This window comes from Nematostella vectensis, chromosome 4 (genome assembly GCF_932526225.1).
Source record: "Nematostella vectensis chromosome 4, jaNemVect1.1, whole genome shotgun sequence".
Taxonomy (NCBI): Eukaryota; Metazoa; Cnidaria; class Anthozoa; order Actiniaria; family Edwardsiidae; genus Nematostella; species Nematostella vectensis.
The window spans coordinates 8,413,585-8,436,001 of record NC_064037.1 but is presented as its reverse complement, the minus strand read 5'-3'; the positions used below and the strand labels follow the sequence as shown (position 1 = coordinate 8,436,001).

Below are 22,417 nucleotides of genomic sequence, written 5' to 3'. Positions count from 1 at the left end.
TTTTGAAAATAAACAGAGAGTCTGTTATGGGTAATTTACAACTAAAAAAAACAACACAAAGGGAGTTTGCCATAATAATGTGCCAAACTAAAACACTTATCTGCTAACATTTACCACTTGAAAATTAACTTTATATGTTCGTGCCAACAACAAAGGATACTAGAATTATAAGATATTATAATTTCAAAAGATCTTCAACTAACTAATGAGATATTTTTTGGCAAATCTCAGCTTCTTTGACAACACATCCCTGTACTAATTTAGCATAAATAATAAGCTAGGTTTTTTAAGGGGGAGCCTAGGTGGCGCAATTTGGCAGAGTGTTGCTCTGTAGTGCCTCTCACCACTGGGTTCGATTCCCAGTTCCGACATGAGTTAGTTGGCCTCGCCTTTCTCAGAGAGTTTTTCTGTGGTTTTACTCCCTCCACAAAACCAACATCTTCTATCTTAGCTGTGATCCGTGGTCAGACATGAGTTGTATGGCCGCCACCTGGGGTGAAATCCCATGCCTTCAACTCAACCATGTCTGAATCTGAACTCTCATAATTCGGCTTCTAGCTGCGATGAGAGTGATCAGCTACTTCAATTTATTAATTTTTGTATTTATCCCTTTCACTCCTGGGTACTTTTAAGGAAAATTGTAAGAATAACAGACTGAAAACAGAAACTTTCCCCCCTATTTCAAGTCCAACACTTCCAGTTAAGCAAAGCTACCGCTGACCCGAGAAAGTTTGCCTTAAAGTTTCCAACAATGCACTGCGGTGCCTTTTCTTTCTAGCGACAGCACTGCTACAGCCTGTTGCTTACAACAGTTATGCTTGTAATTTGCTTAAAAATTACAGCTTTTTCACATCTGGAGAGTGCCCTAGGACATCATAAAGTCGTTTTGGGCATAATAAATGCTCTGCTTATGGATGTTTGCACGCTGAGGTGGTTGATTCAATGGGATAATTCCTTGTCTGGGCTTCACCAAGTGAGAAAGGAATTTTCTAGTGAATGGCCTCATACTCTCCAATGTGGACCATCTTTGCTACCCAACCGTATTCAAAAATTGTTTTCAGGCTTATTCTGGGATCCTTGGACCTGGAAATGTTTTGTTTGGCTTCGGGGCAAAGAGACTTAAAAAAAACTGTTATGATTCCAGGGGGGTGGGGGAGATTGCCCGCCTGTCTGTCAAGGTGTTTCCAAGACTCCCATGATGCGGTGCGCAATAAATGTATATATTTGTGACTTGATCTGTGTTTGCTTGTCTCTATTTGTAGTTCGGAATTTTGTGTCTTTTTTGGTTAGAAATGTTTCTGAGTTTAAGCATTTGTTTATAAATTGTTCAGAAATCAAGGTTGATATTGTGACAAAAGAGTCTATTCTATAACATTGCTTAGATGCGCTTTTAAAGTTCGTCTACGCCTTGGAGGGATATATTAGTATCCGGGTCTGGTGATGTTTAGTTTGCATTTCTGACGTTTTGGAGTTGGGCCTATATTTTACAGGCATCTCAGGGCATTATGGCAATGAAAGACTTATTATCCTTCAGAAATAGGTGAATCAAACAACACTGTCTCTAGCTTATTGACTCCCTGCCTTAGAAAATTGTCTGAAAATAGTGAACAATGGAAAGGCTTAAAGAGCTTTTCTGATTGTCTGAACCTGGTGAAACAGCTGGCAGTCTCTTAATAGCTAAAAAAATTCAATTGCCTGTCGTGACATTGGAACAAACAACCTGAGTAGCAACCTTAATCACATCTTAGAGTAGTAATATTAACAGCAAAAGAATTAAGCATTTTTAGATAAGACTACAAACACCATGAGATAGGTGAAAATACCTGTACGATTTACTTACTACTAGCAGTAATCACTTTGTGACTAGCAGGCAATGTTTTCACTGTATGCTTATAAAATCATGAATGCACATTAAGAAGTCTATCTTTTGCAAACTCTTGTTGAAGGTGGATTTTTAGAAGCTTTACAGAGAAAACTAAAAAAAGTTGCATGCAGCACATATTCCGGAAACAGGCAGCGACCAGAAAAGACAAATGATATTTTTAATGTGACCAGCAGACAGTGCAAGTATTCATTTATTATGAGAAGGATCATGCAAGTATTGATTTATTTCGATAAATCGATTGGCTTTTCGATATTGATTTTCATCGATGGAACAAACCGGGTTGTTAAAAGCTTTTGAACTACTATTGATAATCTGAATTTCCAAAACTACTATTGAACTGTCATTTCAAAATGTAGGGCCGTGCTTCACTCTGTAACATCTCTACCCGTGATTTATCATTTAATTTTTAGTTGATACAGGAATAGGCCATTAATTCTAATACTAAGGATCCTAGTATAGATCACAGAGCAGCGGATCGATGAGAGGTCAGCATCAATCAGTGTAAGTAAGTATACGACTGATTTTTTTACAAAAGGGGCTTTAGCAAAATACCCACCTTCAACTTTTCGGTAAAGCTAAACCGGTCTGCAATGAGCACTGTAATGGCTTGTCTTTTCTGGAATAAACTTGAAAATCGATTATTGTAAAAGAAAATACAATAGTTTAGCAAAGTTTTGATGTCGCTGTTTATATTTTTGCCTTGCATCCTTTTGTGGGACTGGGGTTGTTTGTGACTGAGTCGAGCTCTTTGAGCGTTTTTAAATGTTGTTTAGAAGCCAAACCAGAATCTGGTGTACTCTTGGAAATAGGGTGAGTCCCTATTGGGAAGAGAGTTAGTGTGCATGAGTATAGGGGCTCATTTTTATCTCGAGAAGGGAAACGTACAGTATTGGAGAGGGGCCAATCAAGGATGTGTTTTTGCAGTGGGTTGAACGTTTATCTTGTTTTTCCTTATTTCAATACAGGATTGGTCCACTTGAAGTGGACTGCGTAAAGTTCTGGAGCATCGATTACAAAAGGACAGTGGAATGTTTCATTGTGCAGTTTGTCTGGATCATCCTTCAAAATGTTACCATCATTTGGAATCATCATATGGCTCTGGACTGCTGGTGACAAATGTTCTGGATTGATTTGTGTTGCATCAGTTACGATGGGTGACAACAGTTGTTGTAAGCCTTACAAACAGAAGGGGGAATGTCCTGGACATCGCCTAAGAAGTCAGCTGCTGAACGGATTGTGGAATCCGAGAGATGGGACACTGGCAACAGGGGGAAGCTTGTAACTGATGTGTGCACATAAATAGTGTTTAGGAGAGACATTTTTGAGCAACTCTTAGCATCAATAACATCAAGCAGACTTGATGAATCAATTTTGTCAGAGCTCTTGAAGATGTGATCTGCTGTTGTAAGCTGGCTTCTTGACAAGTATTATTACACAATGCCTTGATATAGGTAGTCAATACTCGCAGACTTTGATTTTATATACCCCACGTCACATATATCTAATAAGCCATGTTACACAAACTCATAAACCCTAAAACAAAAATATTCAAGAACAGTTAGGCTATGATTTTGAGCCTTGGCCAACCGAATTTCTAGTTTACATGCCATTAGGCAGTCCTTTTAGTTGTGTAGCTCTTACATGGAGCTTTACAAAGGCATTTATTTTTCGTTGCAACCTTATCATTATTATTGTTATATCTAAAATGACAAAGTCTGTACTTTACTGTACTGTACCTTGCTCAGTGCGGATATTTTCACATGAGACCATGCTAATAGAATAGCTTCTATTCTGTACCAACTGTCTATCTAGTCTTTCAATAAGAAATGACCAACTTTTTTGCGGCCAGGAGGGAGGGGTGGGTTGAAGTTAGGGTTGGGGTTTGGGGAGGGGGGGGGGGGAGGGGAGGGTTGGACATGCCTGGTCTCAAGTCCCTTAGTGATAGGAGAGACGCTGCATGCAAGAAATTAATTGTGCGGGCCCGTCTCCTTCCTTCCCTCAAGAACATTATACCAAGACCACAGCAGAATACTGGCAGTTATAACCTGCCATCTAATGCTTTCTATGTCTGTCTGTCTGTCTGTCTGTCTGTCTGTCTGTCTGTCTGTCTGTCTGTCTGTCTGTCTGTCTGTCTGTCTGTCTGTCTGTCTGTCTGTCTGTCTGTCTGTCTGTCTGTCTGTCTGTCTGTCTGTCTGTCTGTCTGTCTGTCTGTCTGTCTGTCTGTCTGTCTGTCTGTCTGTCTGTCTGTCTGTCTGTCTGTCTGTCTGTCTGTCTGTCTGTCTGTCTGTCTGTCTGTCTGTCTGTCTGTCTGTCTGTCTGTCTGTCTGTCTGTCTGTCTGTCATAATGTATATCTGCTTTTCTTAGGCGTTGCCATGCCTGATAATAATCTGGAAATTGTCGCAATTAGGGCAGGTGTCCACGTGAGGCTTACGAAACGAGAGGCTAATAAACGTTTTGAATATTCTCCTAAAAGAAGTAAAACTCAAGGGAGCGATGTCGACCCTACCAATGCCTTTCTTGGCTAAGAAATCCCGCCATAATTGTGAAAGACTCAGATTAGATGACAAGTATTGCTTCTCCTTTGTAAATGCGCGCGCGTAATGGGACTGTGAACGGTCATAGCTTCTGAAATGCTCAACGACCTGGAAAAGTGAAGAAAAAAGAAACACGCACAATAATCAGTCACTTAATCAATGATTCAATCAATCAATCATTCAAACAGTGAGTCAGTAAATCAATCAATCAAACAGTCAGTCATTCAGTCAATTCAAGTTTAGTGAAACGATACCTCTGCTTTGATTCGAAGTGGGATTTTTTTTCTGGTTTTGTGTGAAACGCCTCTGGTCTTCGAGAACATACCCAGAAAATGGCTGGACCTTTTTCAAGAGTACCGATATCTTCTTCTTTCCTATGCCGAAGACTCTCATGAAGGCCACTTTCCATTTTTTTACTTTTTTTAGCCCCGTGTTGTCCTTCATATGGTAGCTTATAATATTCCTCTTTCCGTCACAAGAGACATCGATCAGTGCACAAAGGTGCATATTCTGATCCCTGTATGCCATTCTGTCGTAGTTGTCCCTTATCGATTTGATAACGTCCCTTCCGTGGGCTAGCAGGCAATTGTTTCGATGGCAGCATTCTAAGCTCATAAATTCAACGTCCTTGAAGGGTCGATTCTTTCTTGGCTTCAGTTTTTTTGAACGGACGCTCTTGATCGTTTTGACCCTACTTCTAGGCAATTGGCTGCCCGCGTCATTTCTCGCTTCGTATTGAATTGCTGGGCGGCGTGTGTCGGCAATCTTGTCAACATTGTACCCAAAACCAATATTGCTATCCATACTAAAATGATTGGAGAAACGCCCTACTAAACTCTTATATCCGTATATTCAAAATCACGAAGGCAAAACAACGCGCGCACTCGACAGCAAACAGTTGATGGAAATGGCGCGCGCGCTTCCTAGATAGGTCTTGATGTGTTTGCTTTCGAATTTCGAATTTGCACGCTCATTGTCTGTCTGTTTGTTGTTGTTGTTTTTATATATCGCTTCTACTGGTGAAAAGGTGCGCACATGGTTGAGGCGATATGACGGAAAAAAACCTGCGTGTATGCACTTATTTGAGACATTTTTCCGTGTCATGTTGGTCGAGGCACCAAGAGATGGCGTTTCAGGCTTCCATTTTGATTTCCACAAAAACATCATGTGTCCTAAGATTAAAACTCAAGATAGCTACTACGCAAGCAAACTGGCTACTTACGCTTTTGGAATTCACAGCGGAGCCACTGGACTAACAACTACTTACATTTGGCCAGAAAGCGTCGCTCCAAAGATTCCTGATAGTCTTCTGAGTTGTATATATTATCACTTAACACGAGTAGAACAAGACAATATGGGATGGAACATTTTCTGGGCGGACAACGCTCGTTCGCAAAACAAGAACTATACTGTCGCGCTATTCCTAGAGCATCTAGTGGAAAGTGGCTTCAGACGACGAATTGACTATAATTTTTTTGTTGCCGGACACTCATATGGCGCGGTCGATCGTGACGCCGGCAGGTGCGAAAAGCTTATACGCAGAGAAGAGGTCCTTGAATGCCCAGCTGATTACGTCGAACTGATAAACGAAAGCTCTCTTCACCCCAAAACACACTGGATCGAGTTAGATCAGTCGAACTTCAAGAATTACTCTGTGTGGCTAAGGGAGAGATATGTGGATAGCCGGAAAGATAACTACCGAGCTTCGTACCTTTTTAGTGATATAATGCATTTGAATTATGGAATAGGTGAGCGCGCAGATCCTGCTAGAGACAATATTATCAAAACTTACAGACACCCAGGAGTTGTTTGGATGAGAAAAACGCTAGACCCGTTTGAAGAGGTATCCTTTACAAAAAGAGGACTACATCAAGATATGAACATAAACAATGTACCGAGATTTCACGAGGGTCAGTTGCCGCTCTCTGACAAAAAGCACCATGATTTAGATAAGCTTTGTAAGTTCTTGACTCCACGAGGGAAAATGTATTTTAGAAACATGTTACAATCAAATCAATAAATGACTAAATTCATGTCTCAGGATGGGAGATTTTATTTAAAGCAATCATGCTCGTCTTTTTTGCGTACGGTCATTACAACGCTGCTGGGGGCCTGCACGCAAGGGGAGTACGCAGCGCCCCTGTCACCTGCCTTGCCCGACAGGGCTAGTGTCCATGCTGTAGGGCAGCGAACGTGACACAACATTAAATGACAAATTAATTGACAAGGAAAGCATGAATCATTAACAAGTAAAAATTAAATTTTGTTGGTCGGGAATCGAACCAGGGTCAACTGCTTGGAAGGCAGCTATGCAAACCACTGTACGACCAACGCTTCACTTCTTATCACACTCCTGCATTTAATTGACAATGACAACCATGATTCATTGACAAGTAAAAATGAAATTGCGTTGGACAAGAATAGAACCCGGGTCAACTGCTTGGAAGGCAGCTATGCTTACCACTATACCACCAACGCTTCACTTGTTTCAATCATCTTGAAATTAATTGACAATGACAAATTGGCCAACAATGTTTTAAGTCTATGGCCCAAAGCGCGCAACGTTTACGTTAATACGCCGGATTAATATTTCTGCAATACCCGATGCCCTTCTTCTTCTAGCAACACCATAAACAGACTACAAAATAATATATTTATTTGCACGAAAACAAGAGTAATAGTTACATCTGGTAAATAACAAAAAAAAACTCACTCACTGTCACCAATTATTATTGTAATTTTCAAATATAAATCCAGGTAATATAGTATAATCAAAGTTCATTACAAGGGAAATGTATTCACTAAATGTTCCCCCTGACATATTCACTAACACATCCGTTCTTGACGGATATATTTGAAAATTTTCCTTGATCAATGTTGCATTTTGAAATCAATTAAGTTGGTTTCTACCGTTTTCTTTTTGTTCCGTTTCCACGCTGTTCTGTGGGTACCCCCACAATGGTCCTCAACACGGGGCGTGGCTTTAAAATGCGTTTGACAAACGAATACAGATTCAAGTTTATTTCTGATGTTTTCTTCTGAGTGAAACTACTTCGTGAAACTACTTCGTTCTAAAGTATAAAAAGAACGTGAATGCGAATGTAACAATTTTGATGGAAACGGAACTTCTAAAAGTTTAAAGATGGATAGAGCGGATTTCAGATGAGTGTCGAAAACTAAACGCAGATGCAAAACCACTTGCCAATCAGAGGTCGAAGCCATTCAACAACAAACCAATCAGGAAATGGAGTCAGGCCTTTGTAGTCATGACGTGGGTATTGGCGCGTTTTGATTTAGTTTTCAATTTCACAAAAGACTTTGCCCTCTACCTATAGAAAGTTTGACAAAATTCAAGTCGCAAGACTTACTTTCTACACTCATCTGAAATCCGCTTTATGATGAAAACGATTATTGGCTATTTCACTGATAAACTGTCGTAAGCGTTGCCATTACTACTTACAGTCGAGCAAAATTAGAACTTTTCTACTCTTTCTTTCTTAATCTTTCATTTTCCTTTTTTTTACTCTTTTTTCCTTTGTTGCCTTTGCCGCTTCTCTTTTTCGACCTTTTCGTAATTCCATTTGGCCCTAGAAAGTGAAAAGGCAGTTATTAAAACAATAAGTCACTTTATTTTTAGCCTTCGAAACGAAAAACGCTCTCGAAAAGCCGTTATAGCGCTACATTTTTGTACGTATATTATTTCTTTTGTTTAAACTTTGCTATTGTGTATACAGCTATTCCACAGCTACGCATCCCCTTTACATCGAAACCGGCCGACATGCCAAATATGCAAAAACGTGTGTGCCCAGCATACGAAAATAAAACAAAATAATTTTTTGAATTTGTAAAAACAAACAATGACGATATTCTAACCACAGTGCTTTTAGCTTTTCTAAAAATCATACGTATAAATCAAAGAAGTTCCAGGGAAAAACTTTATCTGCATGTAAAAAGAAGGTTCGTTAAGGGACGCCATTGAAGATAATAAATATTTCCTATATTTTTTTCTAATTTCATTTATTTATTTGGATGTGCCGGATTTCATACCGCATAACGAGAACGACCAAAATTCCAAAGTTTGGAGTTGATTCGGCAAATAACGATCGAGATACCAGATACAGTCATTCAAAGATGCCAGAATTTTGTAAGACTTGACGCCAAGAGTCCGGATTTTCGTAGAATACTTTTTTTAAACAAATCCTTGTAAAATGGGATTGCTGTTTCTTGATAACTATTGACCCGATTAATACCAAATTATGAATTTTTGTTTAGGATTCGCCTAAGTCACTCACGGTATGAAACCCGCAATGTACATTTGTGTGTACTCGATGCCAAATAAACCTGTCTGCCTGTCCGTCCGTCTGTCTGTGGTTTTTTTTTTTTTGGTTTCCAGTCAAAAATGTTAAGCTAAAATTGCTTTCGCAAATAACAACAAAATCACTCTATCAAATAGTGTGAAACTACATGGAAAGTAAAGTGAAAGGTTGGTTTCTCGTGTGCTCCTGTATTTTTGTGTTGGTGTTACGTGCAGGGGTGTCGCCCTGTGGTTCATAAAAAAGTAATTTCAAGAGGTACAGCTAGTCTACAGACAGTGAAGTCTAACTAGGTAGCTTTTACCCCTAGATGAAATAAAATCTCACAAATGTTTTGAGTGATCACTTCTTTATGGAAGAAGCAAGCATACCGCCAGCGTACCAAATGTACTTTTAGGCCTTACACATTGAAACAGAGTATATGTCGCTGACGTTTTGAGCGTTAGCCCCGTTGTTGGAACAGGCAAGTGAACTGCCAGCATAAACTAGGGCTAGCGTATGATTATGGTGGCTTAATGGTGCTTTGTAATATGGATATGTATGTTTCCCGGTCATAACTTACAGAAGTTTCCTACCTGTTTCACTAATCAAATCTCTCTCACCACATATGTGATACCCAGTCATTACTTACATTGCTTCCAACCTATTGATACTCTAAATCTCTCCCCTCAGATGTGTCATAACAAGCAATAACTCACATAACTTCCTACCTTTGATCTAGAAAACTTTTTGAGACCACATGTGTGATACCAAGTCATAACTTACATAGCTTCCTAGCTGCTGCTGCTGCATCTCTCCTTGACTCGGTTCTATGTGATTGTATAAAAGCCCATACTAGATAGCGTCCTACCTGATCGACAAATCTCTCCTTGACTCGATTCAAGATCGCCTTGGCCAGACGATACGCCTCTCGACTTTGATGTCTCGTGTAAAAATCGTGAGGGATTCTGGGAGAAGACATGCAGTCTGGGTAGCGCATGCGCATAGAGTTACCAACCAGGCCTTCAAGCTGCACGGCGAGGCTGCTGAGTGTGGAATCGTCTAAACAGCTGGCGATCCTGTGTAGGTCGTGTATGCGAACGTTGGTCGCGTCCAATGAGAACTGGGCAGCCTTTAGTGCCTTTTCAGCAGCCTTAAGGTCGAGGAGAACGCATTATAGCATCGTAGGGTTATTTCAAGCAAACGACTTTCAGTCTGTATTAATTTGAAGATCCACCCTTGCTTAACATAATTCCCGTGAAACTGATTTCAAAACTAAAAATTTAGTGAGTTATGACAGTTTTAGTCGCGCGCAATGACGGCCATTTCGCCGTTTTCTCTGTATTTGAATCTACCGCCGGCTAGTTAAGAGGTAACGCGCCAGTGATTTCTGTCTTTTAATTTATGGCATACGGAAATGTCCAGCCATTATGTCCGATGAATATGTCAAATCACTTCACATATAGAAGCTTTGTTTGTAAGAGACAAGAAGAGTCGTACGCTTAGAATTATAAGATCCCCTCCCTAATGAGCAATTTCCCTCATACCAAAATAAAACACTGTATACAGTGATTTGAATAATCGATGTCTCGAGACATTAGAAAGGGCCGCTAAATAAAGGCACGACTGTTACTTTGTCACTGACCTGATGAGACTTGAAGCATCCCCATTCGTAGTACATGTTCAGATCATTCGCAACCGCCGCGAGATCCGCCTCAGCTTGGCGAAACCATCGTCGCGATTCTGTGGGCTGAGGGTTCCTGCGCCCAGAGCTCCTCGGCACATAAGAGGAACGGTAACTAGACCATCCCCCGCTATACCCGCGACTAGTTCCATAGCTACTCCAGCTTTGTCCGTAACTGCGGGCTCGTCTACCCCACCTCTGAGAAAAGCCATGGAAATCAGAGAAGCCAGAGGAGTGAAAGACACTGGCTTTTCCGATCTCCAGCCTTTGAATCTCATTCTGAAGGTGCTGAAACACCTTAGTGCAGAACTCAACATCGTCCGGGTTCTTGTCTGGGTGCCACTTGAAGAAGAGTCGTTTGATGATCTTCCTGCGTGTTTCCAAGGGCAGTTTCCATGCCTCTTCGAGAACTCTTGTCACTTCGCCAAGGGCATCCTTAAGAACCCCAGTGTGCTTGGGAGGAGGTACTTCACTCTCACTAGCACGTTTGACAAGTTCCATGCCAGTGCCATCACGTTGTGCGTCTGGTGGTCGTCTGAACTTATACAGATCAATTCCATCTGCGATTACCTCCCGGTCGTCACCGATGTTGATCTTGTACTTCCGAGTTAGAAGGAGCGCAGTGCTCTCCTCTCCTGGGATTTCCTCCACCACGATCGCGTAGATGTAAGTAGGAGGACCATCCTCATTCCGCAGGCTTGGGTCGTCCATCTCGTAGCCCACATACTCGCCTGCGTGGAAGTGATCAAAGGAGTTATCCAGGAGAAAATGATGATCCAGGTGAACATAGGAACCAGGCTCGGGCAGATACGACGTCTCCACACTGTTGTCCTCACGGATCTTATTCTTGTCCAGGTACAAGCTAATTTCCCAAGGAGGCATGCTAAGAAGTGGTGCTAGGTACACCAGATTTGTAAGAACCTTACCAGCAATTCTATTGACGACCTCAGCAATCTTTGGCTGAATTGATTGAATGTCTGTGTTGACGTAGAGTGTCACGATGTTATCGGTATTGCTGTGTTCATCGAAGCAGTCAACTTTGGAATCACTACCAGGAATTGCATGCTCTTTGTAGAAAAGCTGTGTGCGCAGTTCTGGACCACTGACAACTCGAAGACTAGCAAGCTTACTCTTGATGTCGCTCAGAATATCTGGCCTTGTTTCGTTTTGGTTCTCGTAGTCTTCGTGCTTGACGAGGCGGGCGAATCCTAGGCAGAATTCATCCGAATTGATAACCTGTCTGAGTTGTCTTGCTGCCACATTTGATTGGTCGTCGTCATCACATGCTTTATTATCATTATTAAGTAGCCTCTCTTCCACTACCTGAGTCATCATTTGAGGACGGACCTTCTCTGGTAGCTTACAGACAAGCGTGTCATCACTGGCGTTTTCCAGCCAGCAGTCTTTTAGCCTAATCAACAAAACCTCTTCAAATCCGTCGATTCTATCGCGAAAGTGCGGCGCATCATCACAAATAAGCTGGTGGGAGGGGACTAAATACACCCGGTCTTTTTCACTTTTTCTCGCACCTGGTAAGAACAGATGCTCCATTTCATCAGGGGTTTGTTTGCTCTGTGAAAGCAGATCAAATATTCCTTTGGTTGCCATTAGAGAGCTTTTCATCTCATTAGGATCCATGCATTTGTTGCCACACTCTTTATGGATCATGTCAAGGACTGATACATACTGCTGTACTGTTACAGTGCCAGTGGCACCGAGCCGCTTGAACAGTTCGTGGAACTTCCCGAGCTCGAGCGGGATCTTGTACAGATACGGAGGGATCTCTATGGAGGATTTGACAACAATCTGGCGTGGAAGAACGACGCGTTTTCCGTTCGCGACGAGAATGCACTGTGCGTTTTTTAGGCGATCTACTGAAACATCGTCAGCGCAAGTCGATAGAAAATCATAAAGATCTTCCATAACATCCTTTATCTTGCAAGGTTCCGTCAGATTCTTCGTGTCCTCGTTGAGCGTCTTGGCAAAACGTTTGGAAATCGTCAAACAGTGTGCAACGACTACTTCCACAGGTGGCTTTTCGTAGATTCCAAGCATTTGTTCAATGCCCCTTAAGGGCCAAGGCGGACATGCTTGCCGGTGTAGAATATTCGCACTCGTCCATGAGATTGTCTCGTGGTTGGGTAGGACTGACCCATTGAAGGGGATGTACGAGAGCTCACCATTCACGTTGCTTCCAAATGTAGGGCAGAGCCGAGACAGAGCCTCGCTGACCTTGTGGGGAGGGACGAACTTTGTGTTCTTGATATCTGCTAACAAGGGGCTAGTTGTTATGTCTTCTCGGTTGAAAAGATGTTTGATAAGAGTCAGCGACTTCTTGAAGGTGGCATCGGTTCTAGAACATTTGGCTTCATTTGCCACTTCTTCAGCAAATTCTACGAACTTCTGGTTGCTAACGATGTGGATAAGCCCGATCTTACACAAGAATGATAGCCAATAGTCAGAGTTAAACGGCGTTGGAGGAAATGACCCTGCCTTGCTTTCAAGCATAATTTTGAAAACATGGATGCGTGGATCGTAGAAGGAAGAGGCGGGCTTCAGCTGGCCATGTACAACGCCAGGGAGAAACTTAAGGCTGCTCAATGAAGAAATGAGTCTATTTTTGTCTGGCGTGCCGTCCTGCTGCACCTGAAGTGTACCAAGTTTTCCGTCCAGAAATTGCAAATGGTCAATGTGAGCTTGCTGTGTCATATCTTGGAAACGAGGCAAAATAACTTCACAATATATATCCACGGAATTCTTGCACAGGCAATCCAGGAATTGATACAAAGCCTCAAGCCTTTGGTCCTCTTTCAAAAACACTAGCCCACTTCTTTCCCAGATGTTTAATCCAGCCTTGGGTATTTCAGATGGTAGAACATATACTTTCTTTTCAGCGATACTGGTGTGTTCGCCATTCACTGTTTCGTGAAATGGTAGTGTCTCCAAACAATAAGAGTCGTCAGGACAAAGTGATGTCACGTTGCCGTTGAAGTATGTGAGCACCTCTTTGCAATCCTTCGAGGTGATGGTAGAAGGGAGTTCGACTTTATTTAGCTTGTGGGAAAGCGCTGAGAGGATCAGTCTTGGATTGTCAACATTGGCGACAAGCAGGCGAGCCAAGGAGTCAGCATTGCTTTCAGATATGATGCTTGTGTTGCAGGGTGATACTATAACCCGCGTGTTGATCTCTGGAAGTGCCAGCTTTCGTAGTACGCCACAAATAGAATCGGAACGGAAATGCACAACTTGAGATGGAAGCGACACAACAAGTTTTGACATAGAAAAAGGTGCCAACAGTTGCCGATGACGTGTTCCACTTGAAGCCAGCGACGAGCACTCGGTCTGTTCGACAGGTAATAGACACCAATTTTGAAGAGGAGCTACTACATTTTGAGCTATTCTCGATTTGTACTCCAATGTTACCTCATTATGGTTCTGCTTGACACAGTTCTTTATCGCATCTTTTATCTCACTTTTCATGAGCTTCCAGACGTCGAACAGCCATCCCCTCGAGGGCAGGTCATTCTTGTTGTCTGAAATAGGATCCCATTCGATAAATTCATCGCTAACATTGTACTTCCGTTCGAGGTTGTTAGGTAGTAGCTTTGCAAAAGCGGCAATATCGAACCGCTTGAAGACATTTGATTTAGACAGGGCCTCATAAAAGACAATGTTGAAGAGGTTACGGTGCACAAAGAGTGAGGCATTTCTTGGGGTAAGGGTGTGGTGTGTCGTTAGAAAGACCGGGTTTTCCTCGTCAAACATTCTCAGCATTCCATCTTGTGTTAGCAACAAGGGCAGCCCGTGAAGACTTTTAAGAAACTTATCGGAATGTTTGCAGTACGCCAACACAAGTAACAGGTTTTCCACGTTCTTTATCCCAGTGTCTTTTAGACATTGGGGAAGGCACTCGATGTTGCTGCCTGTGTGGTAAAAGGAGAGGACGTCTTCTGGATTAACGCATGCTACATCTACATCTGATTTTTTGAAGTTGTTGAAAAGGTTAAGTGGAGCCTCGGCTAGGTTCAGGCCGCTGCGCAGAAGCGTGTCGGTTAAAAGAACAGCTTCCCTATCGGAATACAACGAGGTACGATAACTGGTAAAGCTAACACTATTTGCAGGCATCATCTTTCTTGAACTGTTCGGCTGTCACGGTACTTAAATCATTGAAAAACAGCTCACGACCACCCTCTTCTTTTGAGGCAAACCACTCGATCTTCACACGTGAAGCTTGTTCATCCTTTTCCTTCTTTTCACTCGCAGACTCATCTTCAACTGGGCGATGGACAGGCAGAAGGGGGACTTCCTTGTCTCCAATGTAGCGGTACACTTCCTTCGCTAGTTCGTCCCAATATTGTTTCCTATTGTGTAGATTCGGGAACAATTGCAAGTACTGTTCCGTTTGCTGGAGCGCTTCATTCCTTCCAATAACAGCGTCAGTGTCTTGGATTCTTAGGTGTTGCCTCATCTCACTTAAGAGGGTCACATAACAAGGCGCCACCACGGACTTGAGAAGCATTGTATTCCACGCGCGCCGGTGATCTCCTGTACATTCTTAGCGCCATAGGTTGCGTCTTGCCTCGTGATCAAGGGCAAAATGGCCATTAACGTGGACAGGAAGGCCAGTTGTGAAAGGTAATGGAAGGAAGCAGAATGCGTTCTTGACAATAGTCGAAGGGGAGTCCAGAAAGGTAGCAACCCCTCCTCGTGGTAGCAGACCGAGTTCCAGTTTCTTCACAGCAGAGTTAACACAAAACGGCACCTCGGCATCACGTTCAAATCCACATCGCTGAACAACGAGAAATCTCTGTTTCTTGCCTTGGTTATCTTCAAGGCTTACCACGTAGGAGACTTCTCTCTTTTCAACGTCCTCCAAAGAAACACTCCCTTGCGGAGACTTCTCGAAGTTTCGTTGTTTCGTTAACGTAGCCAGCAAATTATTCTAGATTTTTTTCGTCTTCAGGTGACAAGGTCGCCGTGACTTTGTACTCGTCGAATGGCTGTCCAGAAACTTCACTTATTTCGCAGAGAGAGATTTCCCTAACGTTGTTGACAAATAGCAAGGAGTGGAACATTTCTGCCTTGAACGTCTGCACCAGTTTGTTGAGTTGTTCGATATCAAATGGCTTGTTGCTTATCTTAGAATTGGAAGCCATGTGAACATCACGCAAAGGGAATCGGAACATTGTTGCATTCTCTACGGGAAAGTGCTCGCTTAGATAACAGACCTCGCAAGCTTGGTGACGTCACGAGAAATGGCGGAAAAAGCGAGAAGGACTTGTGCGAGGTGATCAAGTGGTCTGAAGACAAGGGCAAGATAACTGACAAGTAGGTGAAACTGTTGTCTTCCACATGACAGCTAGGTCATTGACTTTGGATGTAACCTCACCATGAAAACTGTCGCATCTTTTTTATCGAACCGTGAAAACTATGTTTTTCATCAGTATGTAGAGAGCGAGGGCAAGGCGACCAAGGGCTCTGAGGAAGGGACTGGGTGCTCTGGGGGAATGAGTAAGAAGCAAGAAAAACTCACAACAAAGCAAGAGGAGTCACTGAAGCGTCAAAAGCACCGAGAATTAGCGGAAGAAGTTGATCGTGAACAAAAGAGGGTGGAGCGTGAGCTACAGGACACCGAACGAGTGGCTCTAATCGAGCATTATCTAGATGACATTTATACAAAATACAGCGTGAAGGCAACCACCCTTCAGCTCAACAAGACCCCGGATAATACGCACGCGCAGAAGAACTACACAAAGACTTGCAGGGGTAAACTTTACTCGTGGCTACCAATGAAACGACCACGTGTCAAGACAGGCAACCTGGCGAGTGGGATTGTCACAAAGCCCGCTTCGATTTTACAGAGCAGTCATGGAAAAGGGTTGATTGACAAAATGATTACCTTTAAAGAGCAATTAAATGGCAAGAACGCCAACCCGATTATCCGGTACTTTAACGACTGGAGCAAAACGGCGTTCATCAACTACGTGAACAGCGAGGGGGAGTTCCAGGTGGACGAGACCGACCACGATTCATCCCTGCAGGTACGGTAAAAAGGCGTGGCACCAGGGCCAGGCTGGGGGCTAAGGGCAACCTTTCAATAGGTATGGCTAAGGGTAGAAGTACCTTGGTAGGGGTGCGGCCAGGCGGGATGCGAGAGCTAGAGGTCGCCCTGGACTAATCTCTACATGTACGTGCTAGACGTCTAGCTCAAGAAGAGGGGTATGCGGGGGTCTACCATTAATAGGCGACTTGCTTAAGAAATCACACGACGTTTTGGCAAAACGCGCGCGCTCAGACTTTTTGTGGCAAAATAAAAACAACAAATAATTTATCTAGCACTTAAAATCAGCCAGAAAGTTTCTTTGTCAGAAAGGGCTGATTTTTATTGAAATAATTTAGATTTCCTCCGCACTCTGGCGTGACGGCCGCTGCGTGCTTTCTCAGTGCAAGTATCCCATTATCCTTACTCGTTCACTACTAGACCTAACTCCAAACGCATGGCCTTGTTTCCCAGTTACAGCTCAAAGACGCACGTTATTGGCTACAGAGACACATGAATGGAGTTGTGGCAAAGTCATCCACCAAAAATGTCGATTCGCAGACTATGAGACAAGCATGAAACAATGAGCAGTTACTTAAAATTTGACTGTACACCATGTAATTAAAATAAACTAAAATAAATTAAAATAATTCGTGGTATTTCGTCAACCGCTTGAATTCCAACACAAAGCTCGTTTAATAAGATTTATTGGTGATTTACCTTACAACTATTTTTTTAAGTGTTCAGACGTACTATATGATGGTTTTCAAAAAAACATTTACTTTGCAATCTAAAATCCGGCTCCCGTTGTGGATTTACTTCACGCTTACTAAATGGAACCTACTTTAATCAATTGTCAGTCAATGAAATTCAACGCTTATCCTCTGTTTCTAAACTAGATCTAACGCGACTAACTAATGTTCGTGCCTTAAAATTATCTGCTAATAAAAAATAAAAAAACATAACGAAATGGAAACGGAAACTATAACGATAGCGAAAACTGCTTTCGTAAACAGTAACAATATAACTATAACAAATGTGTGAAACTACATTGAAAGTGAAGTGAAAGGTCGGACTCTCAAGTGCTTCCCGTCTTTCTGTACAACACTTTCCAAGTCATTTCATACAGGGATGTCGCCCTGTGAACCATAAAAAATAACTTTAGGATGGCTAGCGAGACAACATACAACGTGATCTACCTGGGAAGGTTTTACTCCTGCATAAAATTAAAAGATGTCACTGATGTTTTGAGCGTTCGACTCTTCATGAATCAAGAAAGCATACTACCAGTGCACCATGGGTAGTTTTGGGGTTTTACATCTTGAAACAGGAAAAGGTCACTGATAATAGGAGCGTTAGCCCCTTTGATCAAACCAATTGTAGCGCCAGCGTACCAAATATATTTTAGGACTTACACTATTAAAATATGGTAATTTCGCTTACGTTTTGAGCGTTAGCCCCGTGATGGATCAAGCAAGTAAACTGCCAGCATAAACAAGGGCTAGAGCTATGTGATTTTAATGCCTGGTGCACACTAGTAACATAACGACATAACGACATGGGCGCGCACTCTGTTTAGCTCATGTCTTTATGTACATACGAACATAAGAGTGCGCGCGCCCATGTCGTTATGTCACTAGTTTGCACCAAGCATTATAGTTAACTTGTGCGATGCCCAGTCATTACTTATAGACTCCTTCCTGTTGCTGTATCTCTCATTGACACAATTTTATGTGTGATTCCAAGTCATTACTTAAATAGTCTCCTACCTGTTACTCTAGAAAAATCTCTCCCTGACTCGATTCAAGATCTCTTTGGCCAGACAATACGCCTCTTGACTTTGCTGTCTTGTGTACACATCGTGAGGGATTCTGGGAGAAACCATGCAGTCTGGGTAGCGCATGCGCATAGAGTTACCAACCAGGCCTTCAAGCTGCACGGCGAGGCTGCTGAGTGTGGAATCGTCTAAACACCTGGCGATCATGTGTAGGTCGTGTATGCGAACGTTGGTCGCGTCCAATGAGAACTGGGCAGCCTTTAGTGCCTTTTCAGCAGCCTTAAGGTCAAGGAGAACACATTATAGCATCGTAGGGTTATTTCAAGCAAACAACTTTCAGTCTGTATTAATTTGAAGATCTACCCTTGCTTAACATAATTCCCGTGAAACTGATTTCAAAACTAAAAATTTAGTGAGTTATGACTCACTAAATTTCGCCATTTCGCCGTTTTCTCTGTATTTGAATCTACCGCCGGCTAGTTAATGAGGTAACGCGCCAGTGATTTCTGTCTTTTAATTTATGGCATACGGAAATGTCCAGCCATTCTGTCCGATGAATATGTCAAATCACTTCACATATAGAAGCTTTGTTTGTAAGAGACAAGAAGAGTCGTACGCTTAGAATTATCATAAGATCCCCTCCCTATAGAGCAATTTCCCTCATACCAAAATAAAAACACTGTATGCAGTGATTTGAATAATCGATGTCTCGAGACATTAGAAAGGGCCGCTAAATAAAGGCACGACTGTTACTTTGTCACTGACCTGATGAGACTTGAAGCATCCCCATTCGTAGTACATGTTCAGAACACCCAGATCATTCGCAACCGCCGCGAGATCCGCCTCAGCTTGGCGAAACCATCGTCGCGATTCTGTGGGCTGAGGGTTCCTGCGCCCAGAGCTCCTCGGCACATAAGAGGAACGGTAACTAGACCATCCCCCGCTATACCCGCGACTAGTTCCATAGCTACTCCAGCTTTGTCCGTAGCTGCGGGCTCGTCTACCCCACCTCTGAGAAAAGCCATGGAAATCAGAGAAGCCAGAAGAGTGAAAGACACTGGCTTTTCCGCTCTCCAGCCTTTGAATCTCATTCTGAAGGTGCTGAAACACCTTAGTGCAGAACTCAACATCGTCCGGGTTCTTGTCTGGGTGCCACTTGAGGAAGAGTCGTTTGATGATCTTCCTGCGTGTTTCCAAGGGCAGTTTCCATGCCTCTTCGAGAACTCTTGTCACTTCGCCAAGGGCATCCTTAAGAACCCCAGTGTGCTTGGGAGGAGGTACTTCACTCTCACTAGCACGTTTGACAAGTTCCATGCCAGTGCCATCACGTTGTGCGTCTGGTGGTCGTCTGAACTTATACAGATCAATTCCATCTGCGATTACCTCCCGGTCGTCACCGATGTTGATCTTGTACTTCCGAGTTAGAAAGAGCGCAGTGCTCTCCTCTCCTGGGATTTCCTCCACCACGATCGCGTAGATGTAAGTAGGAGGACCATCCTCATCCCGCAGGCTTGGGTCGTCCATCTCGTAGCCCACATACTCGCCTGCATGGAAGAGATCAAAGGAGTTATCCAGGAGAAAATGATGATCCAGGTGAACATAGGAACCAGGCTCGGGCAGATACGACGTCTCCACACTGTTGTCCTCACGGATCTTATTCTTGTCCAGGTACAAGCTTATTTCCCAAGGAGGCATGCTAAGAAGTGGTGCTAGGTACACCAGATTTGTAAGAACCTTACCAGCAATTCTATTGACGACCTCAGCAATCTTTGGCTGAATTGATTGAATGTCTGTGTTGACGTAGAGTGTCACGATGTTATCGGTATTGCTGTGTTCATCGAAGCAGTCAACTTTGGACTCACTACCAGGAATTGCATGCTCTTTGTAGAAAAGCTGTGTGCGCAGTTCTGGACCACTGACAACTCGAAGACTAGCAAGCTTACTCTTGATGTCGCTCAGACTATCTGGCCTTGTTTCGTTTTTGTTCTCGTTGTCTTCGTGCTTGACGAGGCGGGCGAATCCTAGGCAGAATTCATCCGAATTGATAACCTGTCTGAGTTGTCTTGCTGCCACATTTGATTGGTCGTCGTCATCACATGCTTTACTATCATTATTAAGTAGCCTCTCTTCCACTACCTGAGTCATCATTTGAGGACGGACCTTCTCTGGTAGCTTACAGACAAGCGTGTCATCACTGGCGTTTTCCAGCCAGCAGTCTTTTAGCCTAATCAACAAAACCTCTTCAAATCCGTCGATTCTATCGCGAAAGTGCGGCGCATCATCACAAATAAGCTGGTGGGAGGGGACTAAATACACCCGGTCTTTTTCACTTTTTCTCGCACCTGGTAAGAACAGATGCTCCATTTCATCAGGGGTTTGTTTGCTCTGTGAAAGCAGATCAAATATCCCTTTGGTTGCCATTAGAGAGCTTGTCATCTCATTAGGATCCATGCATTTGTTGCCACACTCTTTATGGATCATGTCAAGCACTGATACATACTGCTGTACTGTTACAGTGCCAGTGGCACCGAGCCGCTTGAACAGTTCGTGGAACTTACCGAGCTCGAGCGGGATCTTGTACAGATACGGAGGGATCTCTATGGAGGATTTGACAACAATCTGGCGTGGAAGAACGACGCGCCTTCCGTTCGCGACGAGAATGCACTGTGCGTTTTTTAGGCGATCTACTGAAACATCGTCAGCGCAAGTCGATAGAAAATCATAAAGATCTTCCATAACATCCTTTATCTTGCAAGGTTCCGTCAGATTCTTCGTGTCCCCGTTGAGCGTCTTGGCAAAACGTTTGGAAATCGTCAAACAGTGTGCAACGACTACTTCCACAGGTGGCTTTTCGTAGATTCCAAGCATTTGTTCAATGCCCCTTAAGGGCCAAGGCGGACATGCTTGCCGGGGTAGAATATTCGCACTCGTCCATGAGATTGTCTCGTGGTTGGGTAGGACTGACCCATTGAAGGGGATGTACGAGAGCTCACCATTCACGTTGCTTCCAAATGGAGGGCACAGCCGAGACAGAGCCTCGCTGACCTTGTGGGGAGGGACGAACTTTGTGTTCTTGATATCTGCTAACAAGGGGCTAGTTGTTATGTCTTCTCGGTTGAAAAGATGTTTGATAAGAGTCAGCGACTTCTTGAAGGTGGCATCGGTTCTAGAACATTTGGCTTCATTTGCCACTTCTTCAGCAAATTCTACGAACTTCTGGTTGCTAACGATGTGGATAAGCCCGATCTTACACAAGAATGATAGCCAATAGTCAGAGTTAAACGGCGTTGGAGGAAATGACCCTGCCTTGCTTTCAAGCATAATTTTGAAAACATGGATGCGTGGATCGTAGAAGGAAGAGGCGGGCTTCAACTGGCCATGTACAACGCCAGGGAGAAACTTAAGGCTGCTCAATGAAGAAATGAGTCTATTTCTGTCTGGCGTGCCGTCCTGCTGCAGCTGAAGTGTACTAAGTTTTCCGTTCAGAAATTGCAAATGATCAATGTGAGCTTGCTGTGTCATATCTTGGAAACGAGGCAAAATAACTTCACAATATATATCCACGGAATTCTTGCACACGCAATCCAGGAATTGATACAAAGCCTCAAGGCTTTGGTCCTCTTTCAAAAACACTAGCCCACTTCTTTCCCAGATGTTTAATCCAGCCTTGGGTATTTCAGATGGTAGAACATATCCTTTCATTTCAGCGATACTGGTGTGTTCGCCATTCACTGTTTCGTGAAATGGTAGTGTCTTCAAACAATAAGAGTCGTCAGGCCAAAGTGATTTCACGTTGCCGTTGAAGTATGTGAGCACATCTTTGCAATCCTTCGAGGTGATGGTAGAAGGGAGTTCAACTTTATTTAGCTTGTGGGAAAGCGCTGAGAGGATCAGTCTTGGATTGTCAACATTGGCGACAAGCAGGCGAGCCAGGGAGTCAGCATTGTGATCAAATGTGGTGCTTGTGTTGCTGGGTGATACTATAACCCGCGTGTTGATTTTTGGAAGTGCCAGCTTTCGTAGTACGCCACAAATAGAATCGAAACGGAAAGGCACAACTTGAGATGGAAGCGACACAATAAGTTCTGACATAGAAAAAGGTGCCAACAGTTGCCGACGACGTGTTCCACTTGAAGCCAGCGACGAGCACTCGGTCTCTTCGACAGGTAATAAGCACCAATTTTGAAGAGGAGCTACAACGTTT

The 22,417-nt window shown here is 43.2% G+C and overlaps 1 protein-coding gene across 1 annotated transcript in view; it reads right to left on the bottom strand.

Moving 5' to 3' along the window:
• Positions 1-7,059: 7,059 nt before the first annotated feature.
• Positions 7,060-22,417, bottom strand: part of LOC116603400 (sacsin) — a 43,132-nt gene continuing 27,774 nt past the window's right edge. Inside the window, exons 9-11 of the mRNA XM_048726950.1 lie at positions 10,358-13,834; positions 9,584-9,865; positions 7,060-8,007 (exon numbers count right to left, since the gene is read on the bottom strand). Of these exons, the coding sequence (XP_048582907.1) occupies positions 7,918-8,007; positions 9,584-9,865; positions 10,358-13,834 (3,849 nt within the window). The 3' untranslated portion in view covers positions 7,060-7,917. The remainder of the gene's footprint in view (positions 8,008-9,583; positions 9,866-10,357; positions 13,835-22,417) is intronic.